The following is a 12,101-nucleotide window of genomic DNA, read 5'->3' on the forward strand; positions in this document are numbered from 1 at the left end:
ACTCCCCCAACATCGGGAACATGTTTCCTGCCTCCAGTGTGTCCAAGACCTTAACAATCTTATATGTTTCAATGAGATATCCTCTCATCCTTCTAAACTCCAGTGTACAAGCCAAGCTGCTCCATTCTCTCAGCATATGACAGTCCCACCATCCCGGGAATGAACCTTGTAAACCTACACTGCACTCCCTCAATAGCAAGAATGTCCTTCCTCAAATTAGGGGACTGTAAGGCAGCAACTCAATCACTGCGTCACTTTGCAGCTCTAAGACCCATTAGAAAATCCAATTTGTGCATCCATCGCCTTTTTCAGTAGCTATCACATATCCATCTTCTACTAATAACACAATCTGCATTCGAGACTCCAAGATGAATAAATTCTCTAACCAGTATTATTCTGGTTAATAGAGATTAGCACAGTTAAAACAGTTGACTACAAATATACCACTTCAAGATGTTTCACTGCAGCAGGCACAAGGGCGACCTCTGCTGGATAACTGGTGAAGTTACAGTTTTATTTTATAGTAAAAATACAACTGGTGATTCATAGAAGAAAAATTAACAAGTGCTTTGCTTCATTCTCCCAAATCCTGATCATAAGAAATAGGAGCAGAATTAAGCCATTGAGCCTGCTCCACCATTTGATCATGGCTGATCTATTTTTCCTTTGTTTTTTCTGACCGTTTCGTCCAATCTGTTATCAGGCAACTGAACCATCCTATCACCAACTAGAGTCTGATCCTGACCTACCAAATACCTTGGAGACCTTCATAAAATCTTTAATCGGACTTTACATTGCACTAAACGTTATTTCCTTTATCCCATGTCTGTACACTGTGGACGGTTTGATTACAACCAGGCATGGTCTTTTTGCTGACTGGATATCACGCAACAAAAAAAGCTTTTCACTGTACCTCTGTACATGCGACAATAATAAACTAAACTTCTCCCCAAATGATGGCAGATAATTTATACACAGCAGAGTATTTAAAGTATCCACGAGCAACAGTATTTAAAAAAACATTTGATATTTTTTATTGATTATGGATAAAGGTAAATATTGACCAGGGATTTGATCTCCTTAGAAAAGTGCCCAGGATCGGATATGGTTATCTGACAAAGCAGATAAAATCGGGGCTTTGCTTTTTATTTAAGAGTACCACTACTCGCTGGGAAGTGTGATGAACGTACAGTATAGCTTTTTGGTTTGAAGTTTCAGAGCAGAAAGTAAACCCACAGACATCAGACTCAGAAGTGACAATGCCTTGCATTGAGCCACAGACAATAACTGCAGTACAAAAAAAATTCAAATGTCCTTTTGAAGGTACACTTAAAATTATTCTGCAGTAAAGGTCATTGATAGCCTTCACATCTATTACAGGAAAACACTTACTTTCTCTTCACTGTTTTTTCATCAAGGGTGAGGATCATGTGGCTTCCCTGTGCAAGTCCAAACTGGTAAGCTTCGGGAATAATGCCTGGTAACACCTCTGTGACACACTGCGCCTGTTGTCCAGAAATGACAGACAATAAAATATTTACCAACAAAAGTATTATCAGGAATTAATTTGCTTACATTCACATAAGGAGTCATAGAGCGAGGAAGCAGGCCCTTCGGCCCAACTGGCCCACACCGACCCGGCTCCATCTACACTAGTCCCACCAGTCTGCGTTTGGTCCATATCCTTCTAAGCCTGTCATCAGAATCAGATTTTATTCGCCAAGTATGTTTTGCAATGGCCAGGTCAGTCATTCAATTAAAAGCAACAGACTCAAAAACACAAGAACATCCACCACAGTGACTCCTACACATTCCTCACTGTGATGGAAGGCGAAATAAAGTTCAAGGCCTTCCCTGTTCTTCCTCGGACGGGGGCCTCAAGCCCACCGTTGACGGGTCGACCTTGACTCCTGCACAGACCACACTGGAGACCAGGATCGATCCTGCGTCACTGCAACTGAGCAGCACAGGAACAAGGAACTGCAGATGCTGATTTACACAAAAGGACATAAAGTGCTGGAGTAACTCAACGGGTCTGGCAGCATCTCTGGAGTAGCATGGGCAGGTGATGTTTTGAGTTGGGATCCTTCTTTATACTGAGCAGCCGTGCCACTCTGAAGTTCACCAACAGGGGGCGACTTGCTGCCACTAACATCACTTCACTCCAAGAGACAATTATTATGAAAACTGTAATATTTCAAGTTCACTTTGAAACAGGATGATTTCGGATTGTAGTTAGTTTAGAAATGCAGCAATGAGGGGGAGAAACAGTTGCCCTTGTTACAAGATGTCAGTCTGTGTAAGGAGCTGGATATACGCAGCAGGAAAGACGTCTCATACTTGGCCATGTGCTTGGCCTTTCCTCAGGCAGAGGAAAGCAATTCAAAGATCTTTTCTTCAGAGTTGTTAATTTTTAACAAGGCATCAAAGAGAAGGAATGGGTAACATTTCACTCCAGAGATGCTGCCTGTCCCGCTGAGTTACTCCAGATTTTTGTGTTTATCTTCAGTTTAAACTAGCATCTGCAGTTTCTTCCTACACATCAATGCAAGTATATTCATCTTACATAAAAAAGATGCAAAATGCCAGGTTAGTAAGCCCCTCAGCTCCACGATCACTCGTAAACCTGGTCCCACACTGGTTAAACACAAAGTGCTGGAGTATCTCAATGGGTCACGCAGCATCACTAGAGAACATGCACAGGTAACGTTTCAAGTCGGGACCATTCCTCGGACTTCCATGTCCTCCTGAGATTCTGCCTGACCCGCTGAGATATTTCAGCACTTTGTGCTCTATGTAAGATTCCTTGCTCTTTGCAGTTCTTTGTGTCTACCCCATACTTGATGCAAGTTTTCTTAAGAGCCCGGTTACTGAAGTTTGGTTGATACCGCCCCTTCTACATTGATTCACATACAACACTGCTACATTTCACATAAACACAAACTGATAGCCTTGATCAGCCACCAAATGCACTTTTTGTGAACTGAATCAAATGGAAGCAAAACACTGACTGCGTGGAGTTGATGTAACATAGTCCTTACAGTTTTCTTGTTGGAAGGAGAGCTGTGGCCCAGGGAAGAGGGACTCAATGAGTTTTCAGGCGCCTCTATGGGTTTCACAGTGGGCTGAGGTGTAAGATTGTAGCTTCTGTCATCTTGTGTAGGTGTGGGTCTCGGTGACAGCAGACAGCTGTCCAGATCGATATTCTGGTACTTCAGAGCTCCACCAAAATCTAACAACCTGGGAGAAGAAGAATCATTTTCTTTTAAATTTCACAGGATTCAGTAGCAATTAGCATAGAAGGTGCTATTTCACAGCCAGTAATTACAGGGGAGAGATTTATACGGCCAAGAGCAGTTAGTGCTGCACAATCTTTCTGCCAGTTGCTTTTAAAGACGCAATTTATATTTTGATGTAACTGGATTGGATTTATCAGCTGCTAGGACTTTCAATGGATGAATTGATTGAAAGATACAGAATGGAAACAGGCCCTTCATCGATCACCCGTTCACGCACTAGTTCAATGTTATCCCTCTTTCGCATCCACTCGCTACAAAGGCCAATTAACTGATAAACCCGCACATCTTTGGATGAGACAAAGTACTGGAGTAACTCAGTGGGTCACGCAGCATCCCTGGAGAAAAAGGATGGGTGACGTTTCGGGTCGGGACCCTTCTTCAGATTGATTAAGGTTCCTGACCCGAAACGTCCTCCATCCTTTTTCTCCAGAGACTTGCCTGACCTGCTGAGTTACTCCAGCACTTTGTGTCTATCTTTGGTGTAAACCGGCATCTGCAGTTCCTTTGTACCGCACATCCTTGGGATTTGAGAAGAAACCGGAACACCCAGCAGAAACCCACTCAAGTCACCGGGAGAATGTGCTAATTCTATACAGACTGTAGCCAGGGTCAGGATCGATTCCGGGTCTGTGACGTTGTGAAACAGCAACTCTACCAGTACTACCACTGTGTTGCCCTGACACAGTCAAGAGTCAAATGAGACAGTGCTGTTGTTCAACGTGTGACAGGACAATGGCAGCTTTATGGTTTCTGTTCCGCCACTTTTCATAAACCAATAGTAAAGTAAAGTTGGTAACAATAGCTACTCTGTCATGAGCAACCTGGCAGGGAAAGTCACCGCAATGTGATATTGTGGAACTCAGGACATGACTGGAGGGCCACTTGTGACTCACTTCCCCTCTTGCTGTGGTTGCTGCAGGGGATGAGGGTTTAGTCTCACCATGGTCAGATGTGTGATCCTGCTGGAACTCAAGACTCACCACAGAATTTTCCCTGTGGGGTGAGATAGTTTTGACATCAGATCATTTGTGCATTAGGGTCTGTTTTGTCTGCTGAGTATACGGAGCTGTATTTCAGGAGTCTAGTCAACTGAATCAAGAGAGTTTACTAGTCATGTGTACCGACAAACTGAACAATGAGCTTCTTACTTGCAGCAGCCTGTGAGTGAGCGGTTGAATGAATGATACTTTATTGTATGATATTTTATCATCACATGTAATATGTCACACTGAGATTCTTTGTCTAGCATACACAATGTATGCCACGTATAGGGCACTGACGAAGTTACAAAGTATCCCATTTAGTTCCCCACTTGTGCCTTTTGTTCTGGGCAGTCCCCCCCCCCCCCCCACACCGGGCCCCTTTGGTGTGAACATGTAACACAGTGACAAAATCAAAAATAAAATTCAATAAATTAATAACCTTAATACTAGGTAGGCATAATAGTGCAAATGAAGCTTATAGTGTAACCAAAGACATGGTTCACAGAAGCTCATCGATGCTGAGGTTAGTGTTGTGCAATGTTCAAGAGCCTGATAGTTGTTGGGAAGAAGCTATTCTTGAAGCTGTCTGAGAGTGACACAGTAGTGCCTCGAGTTGCAGACTCACACAGCGTTCAGTGATCTGGGTCAATCTGCACCTCTGCTGCTGTCTGTGTGACGTTTGCATGTTCTCCAGGTGATTGCACGGATTAACCCACCCACATCCCAAAATGTCAGGGGTTGCTAGGTGTCCATTGTAAATTGCTCCTCATGCGTTGGTGGCGATTGTAATTTGGAAAAGATGATGGGACAAAAGGTTACAAGGAGAATTAGTGTGGGAATGGGATCGCTTTGAGAGATAATTCAATGGGCCAATTTGCCTAATTTCTTGTTATTGGGGAGGTTTATGAGAATGGTCCTGGGGATGATTGGGTTAATGTACGATGAGCATTTGACGGCACTGGGTCTGTTCTCGCTGGAGTTTAGAAGGATGAGGGGGATCTCATTGAAACTTTCCGAATAGTGAAAGACCCGAATAGAGCGGCAGCGGAACAGATATTTCCACTAGTGGGAGTGTCTAGGACCAGAGGGCACAACCTCAGAATAAAAGGACATGCCTTAGAAAGGAGATGAGGAGGAATTTACATTAGCCAGATGGTGGTGAATTTGTGACTGGGTATTTTTTAAAGCGGAGATTAACAGGTTCTTGATTAGTAAGAGTGTCAAAGATTGTGTAGAGAAAAAAGAAGTATGGGGTTGTGAGGGAAAGATAGATCAGCCATGACCGAACAGCGTACCTAACCAGTCTGAAGGGTCTCGACCCGGAACGCGATCCATTCCTTCTCTCCAGAGATGCTGCGTCCCTCTTAGTTACTCCTGCTGTTTGTGTCTATCAGCGGAATAGGCTTGATGGGCCGAAGGCCTAATTTAGCTCCTATGACTTATGAACGTAAGGAAATATCAAATATTTCCACATCATGGTTTCAAAGGCATTAGTTTTGCACCACTGCTCGCCCCAAGGCTGTACCAAGGGCTTTGCAGCAAATTGAATGCAGATGTATTACTGAAACCGTTGCATCCTATTTACCCACAAAAGCTCTCACACGCAGTAATCTAATGTTAACCAAAAATTTAAAATAAGGGATAAATATTTGTCAGGAAACAAGGAATTCTTTCATCAGTCTTATGCACATTGTCACTCGGGTGAGTGAGGACATTTTGTGTGTTGGAGGTGGGAGGAGGGTGCCCCCTCCCATTGGTACGGAACATTTGCATTTTTCAGCTTGAAATTGTGCAATATGCTGCATACTATAGCAAGTCTTATAACTTACACAAATGCAATACATATGCTTTAAATTGGATTGGAGCGTTTTTGAAAGGGGGGAGGCTGTGCGATCACTGATCACTGGCCTTGGGGGTACCCGGTGAGGGAGTGGAGCAACCGAGTGGGGAGAGGGTGTGGAAGAAGGGTAGGAGCTTTTTGAAATATTAAAAATTATGTTTTAGTGCACTGTAGAAGTATGATTTCAATGTTTTTTGTATGAAGTATTTTTAAGAGGTAACTTTTTAAGGGGTAACTTTATCCACACAAAGGGTGATGGGTGTATGGAACAAGCTGCTAGAGGAGGTAGTTGAGCCAGGGACCATCCCAACATTTAAGAAAAAGTTTGATACATGGATAGGGCAGGTTTGGAGGTATGGACCAAAAGCAGGTAGTGTAGCTGGGACATGTTGGCGGATGTGGGCAAGTTGCACCAAAGGGTCTGTTTTCACACTGTATCACTCTATGACTACATTATACCTCCACCATGCATGAATGCTTCAAAATCAAGTGATCAAGTTTTATTGCCATATATTCAAGCATAGAAACATAGAAAATAGGTGCAGGAATAGGCCATCGGCTTCGAGCCAGCACTGCCATTCAATATGATCATGGCTATTCATCTAAAATCAGTACCTCTTTCCTGTTTTTTCCCCATATCCCTTGATGTCGTTAGCCCCAAGAACTAAATGTAACTCTCTCTTGAAAACATCCAGAGAATTGGCCTGCACTGCCTTCTGTGGCAGAGAATTCCACAGATTCACAACTCTCTACGTGAAGAAAGTTTGTTCTCATCTCAGTCCTAACTGCCCCCCCCCCTTTATTCTTAAACTGGTGACCCATAGTTCTGTACGCCCCCAACATCGGGAACATTTTTCCTGCAGTTACAGTAAGTGAAAATCTAGCAGGCAAGCAGGATGCTTTCTCCAACCACCCCCATTTGAAGTCCACTGTCTTCCACCGTTTCTACACAGTGCTTGTATTTACTTCCAGCTGGTTGTCCTCCAGGATGCACCGAGCTGCAGCCTGATCCATGCCGGTCACCTGGGTAAATTTGACACAGAGACTCTCTCTCTCCCCCCCTCCCCCCTCCCTCTCTCTCTCTCTCCCCCCCTCTCTCTCTCTCTACCCCCCTCTCTCTCTCTCTCTCTCCCCCCTCTATCTCTCCCCCTTCCCCCTCTCTCTCTCCCTCTCTCCCTCTCTGTCTCTCCTCTCTCCCCCTCTCCCTCTCTCCCCCTCTCTCTCCCCTCTCTTCTCTCTCCCCTTCTCCCTCTCCTATCTCCCCGTCTCTCTCTCTCTCCCCCCTCTTTCCCCCCTCTCTCCCCTCTCTTCCCCCCTCTCTCCCTCCTTACTCTTATTCTCTTGTCCCCTCTCTCCTCCTCTCCGCTCTCTCCTCTCTCTTTCCCCTAACTCTCTCTCCCCTAACTCTCTCTTCCCCTTCTCTCGCCCATTCTCTCTTACCCTCTCCTCCCTCTTTCTTCCCTCCCTCACTCTCCCCCCTCTCTCTCTCTCTCTCTCCCCCCCTCCCTCTTCTCTCTCTCCATTCACTCCCCCTCTGTGTCTCCCCTCTCTCTCTCCCCACTGTCTCCCTGTCTCCTTCCCCTCTCTCTCTCTCCACCTCCCTTTGAGAGTCTGTCCCTTCGGCACAGAGACTCTCACGGCAGTGGCAGCGGCAGCGGCGCAACGCTACCGACGCCCCCGACGCCCGGGACATGCACTGTCCAGGGTGCTCCATGGCCAGAGCTGCAGCGAGCAACACGCCGCGCCGCAAACACCCACAAGTCCCCGCATCTGTTCCGGCCGCTGGTTCTGCTCCCATCCCTCCCGCAGCCCCGGCTCTCCAACACCCGCGGACCATGCAGTTTATCCGAGTTTTAAAATTTTCGTTGATCACAAGATTTCTCACCACTGAGCGTGAGAAATTAATGATCAGTGTGAGGGCGTGAGAGTTTGCTTGAGGGCGTGAGTCTCACGCTCAAAGCGTGAGAGTTGGCAGCCCTGTGGTAGTGGGGGAGTGGGGGTGGGGCTCCAGGAGCAGCAGATACACTGGTGAATCCGCTCCCCTCTTCCCCAGCCCACCTCCAGCTAATGATCAATAGCTTCGAGAGCAAACTTGCAGACCTCAGAGCAAGGCTGCTGTTTCAAATAGACAATAGACAATAGGTGCAGGAGTAGGCCAATCGGCCCTTCGAGCCAGCACCGTCATTCAATGTGATCATGGCCGATCATCCCCAATCAGTACCCCGTTCCTGCCTTCTCTCCATATCCCCTGACCGTTATCTGTAAGAGCCCTATCTAGCTCTCTCTTGAAAGTATCCAGAGAACCGGCCTCCCCTCTCTTTCCCCCCTCTCTCCCTCCCACCTGAGGCAGAGAATTCCACACACTCACAACCCTCTGTGTGAAAAAGTGTTTCCACGTCTCTTATTCTTAAGGGGTATTATTATTCTTACCCCTTATTCTTAAAAGGAGATCAGGTACTGCTTTACTCTTTCTGTCACTGCAACTAGGTATGTTACAAAACCTACCTGAATTGTCATTGGGAATCTGCCCACAGCCATGTCCGCGATTTTGGCGCTGTTTGGAGGGGGCGGGTTTAAAACGCGATTTTTACTAGGCTGTTCTAATCGCAGATGTTCAGCCTAGTAAATCATTAACGAAAAATCGCTGCAAGACCCGGTCGCAAAAGGTATTATTAGTTTTATAGGCCTCGATAATATAGTTATAATAGTTTTAAAATTACTCTCTCATTCCGCAACCTCTCGCAGCCCCAGGGTTTTATAAAGCAAACAATTAAAGGTATGTACCTTATTTTTACATTAAATGGGGCATATATATAACCCTGTATATCAAGTTATCTATAGCGAGTAGTTCATTTTGGGCTTTTTATATCCCGCAGTATTTTTCTCGGCATTTGAGGGCACTAATCCAGCGCGATGTGAACGTTCTAAACCAGCGCGTTCATATGAACCCACTAGAAAGCCGATTTAAATGGGCATTTATTTACAGCAATTGAACACTAAATTCCTTCCATTTGGCCTATAAATTAATGTAAATTAGATATAAAAATCATGTTATATTGTGAATGATTTGTGAATAATCTTTGGACACTTAGGCTATTTAAAAATGTTAATCTTTCCTTAAGAAATGGGCTTTTGACTATCCAAGATCACAGCTTTTTTGTAATGTCCATTGAAAATCAATAGGGAACAAGATGCTAATTTCCGAGTATGAAAATGGCCATAACTTTTTTAATACTTGAGATATGAAAGTGAATTTGGTGTCAAATTAAACTTATTGTTATGCTTTATCTGATGGGATAAATTGCAGACTTGATTTTTAAAATCTCAAAATTTTGTAACATTGCTACTGCAATATAGCTCACTTGATCCTGCTATATGCTATACACCCCGAGTGTCTGTCCATTGATAGCATGAACTATGAGCAATCCTGAGGCAAGAAGAAAGGCGGCAGTGTCTGCTTTATGATTAACATTCTGTGGTGCACTGACGTGATGGTCTTAGATCAATTCATCTCCCCTGACCTAGAAAACCTGATCTTAAAATGCCGTCCCTTTCATCCAACCTGACAGCATCTGCCTCAGGAAGCCGGCGTTTATCATCAAAGATCTTCACCACCAGGACCATGCTCTTTTCTTGTCGCAACCATCAGGCAGGAATGCACTTCCCAGAAGTGCTCCCACCTACTTTACTGTTAACTTATTGTATTTTAGTATATTTATTGCACTATTTCAGACTACACTGCGATCTTTACATCATTCTGCTATGTTGCACTGTATTTATTGTTACCATGTATATATCATTGCCATTTACATGGTTTACTCTATGCTATGAGCTTCATGTGAACAAGGAATTTAATTACACTCAGGCGCACCGGACAATAAACTAATCTGAATTTAGGGATGATTTTCTATTAACGTTTGGTGACAGACTGCTGGATATCAGTTTAAAGGCTTCTTTAGAATGCAGTAACCCTGACAGTGGTCACTCCCATGGAGTTTCACTGGAATTCCAGTCTAGATGGTTTTGCTAAAGACCCTGGAGTGGGATGAACCCATAACCTTTGACTTTGAGCTGGAAATGCTACTGAGTCAAGAAGATGACAGTGTTAACGTAAACTTTGATGTTGCTGTCCATTTGGAATCAGCAAAATTACAAGTTGTTAAAAGGGAGTGAAGGATTCAGCAGGTCCTTTCCCAGCCTGATAGGTGAGGGGTTCAGGAAATAACGGCAGAGCTCTCTTAGAATCACAGATCAATGTTATCATAATCTGATCTGCTGTATCTGAGGTTGGCAGGATGGCAATGGTGAGTGGCAAATCCACCAGGACCAGAGAAGGGTGGCACAGTGGTACAGTTGCTACCTTACAGCACCAGAGACCCGGGTTCGATCCTGACTAGGGATGCTGTCTGTACTGAAATTGTATGTTTTCCCTGTGTCCGCTTAGGTTTTGTCCTTGTGCTCTGGTTTCCTCCCAAACTCCAAAGATGTACAGGTTTGTAGGTTAATTGGCTATTGTAAAATGTAAATAGTCCTTGGTGTGTAGGATAGTGCTAGTGTACAGCGGTAATCGCTGGTTGGAGTGGATTGGTGGGCGGACGGGCCTGTTACCATGCAGTATCTCTAAAGTGTGCTCATAATGAATCGTTTGCAGTGGAAACTATCAAATCACACACCAAGGCCAAAAGACTAGAAGCTTTTTGATGTTTGAAGATTTACAAGGATGTTGCCAGGACTCGAGGGCCTGAGCTATAGGGAAAGGTTGGGAAGGCTTGGACCTTATTCTTCAGAGTGTGATCTTATAATGTGTTTAAAATCATGAGGGAAATAGATCCAGTGAATGTGCAGAGTTTTTAACCAGAGTAGGGAATCAATCAGATGATAAATGTTTAATGTGACAGGGGAACATGAGGGCAACATTTTCTGGAATATCTGGAATTGGGTATCTGGAATGAGATGAGGCAGGATAACATAACAGCATTTAAAAGTCACTTGGACAGGTACATGGATAGGAACGGTTTAGAAGGATACGGGCCAAATGCGGACAAATGGGACTAGTGTAGATTGGAAATCTTTGTCAGCATTGATGAGCGGCACGGTGGCTCAGCGGTAGAGTTGCTGCCTTACTGCACTCGCAGTGCCAGAGACCATGGTTCAATCCTGACTACGGGTGCTGTCTGTACGGAGTTTGTATGTTCTCCCCGTGGGTTTTCTCTGACATCTTCAGTTTCCTCCTATACTCCAAAGACGTACAGGTTTGTAGGTTAATTGGCTTGGGTTTGTACACTTGGTATGAGTATTAATTGTCCCCAGTGTGTGTTGCATAGTGTTAATGTGCAGGGTTCGCTAGCCAGTGGGGACTCGGTGGGCCGTAGGGCCTGTTTCTGTGCTGTATCTCCAAACTAAACTAACGCTGGGCAAAAGAGCCAGTTTCCGTGGTGTATGACTCTCTATGAAGAGATTCATGACCTGTAGTTCACACTGCCCTGACCTCCTACAGGTGCTACACAAACACAAAGTGCAATCAGATTGAATTGTTGAAACTTACTCAGTGTTGAGGACCAAATTCTTGATGCAGCCCCTGAACGATCTTGTTGTCTTGAGGACAATGGCACTTTCTCCAGCAGGAACTCCACCGACAAACAGTCTGGTAATGTTCAATGAACTGCTGTCAGCAGAGGATCCCAGCCTCATTTCCAGCAGGCTCCCTTCATCGATCTGTAATGTTATTATCCTGAAAGAATGAAACAAGGAGAGTTTAACCCTCAAAGTCAAGTTGGTTTTGTGTTACAATAGAGCGATTGATTTTCCTTTCTTCTTTTTTTTCTTTTCTTTCTAGGGTCTTATTTCTTTATTTCTTTTCTTTACTTCCTTCTCTAAGTTCTTCCCTAAGGGGTTCTCTTCTCCCAACACTTTCCTGCACCTTCACGATTCTTGCTTACTTTCCTTACTTCTTTTATTTCTATCTTTTTTAAAGCTCAA

The 12,101-nt window shown here is 44.5% G+C and overlaps 1 protein-coding gene across 1 annotated transcript in view; it reads right to left on the reverse strand.

The window, feature by feature from the left end:
- Positions 1 to 12,101, reverse strand: part of lama1 (laminin, alpha 1) — a 273,548-nt gene that overhangs the window by 22,247 nt on the left and 239,200 nt on the right. The window contains exons 55-57 of the mRNA XM_055633912.1: positions 11,668 to 11,853; positions 3,042 to 3,240; positions 1,393 to 1,505 (exon numbers count right to left, since the gene is read on the reverse strand). Coding sequence (XP_055489887.1) covers positions 1,393 to 1,505; positions 3,042 to 3,240; positions 11,668 to 11,853 — 498 coding nt within the window. The remainder of the gene's footprint in view (positions 1 to 1,392; positions 1,506 to 3,041; positions 3,241 to 11,667; positions 11,854 to 12,101) is intronic.

Source organism: Leucoraja erinacea, chromosome 4 (assembly GCF_028641065.1).
Source record: "Leucoraja erinacea ecotype New England chromosome 4, Leri_hhj_1, whole genome shotgun sequence".
NCBI lineage: Eukaryota > Metazoa > Chordata > Chondrichthyes > Rajiformes > Rajidae > Leucoraja > Leucoraja erinaceus.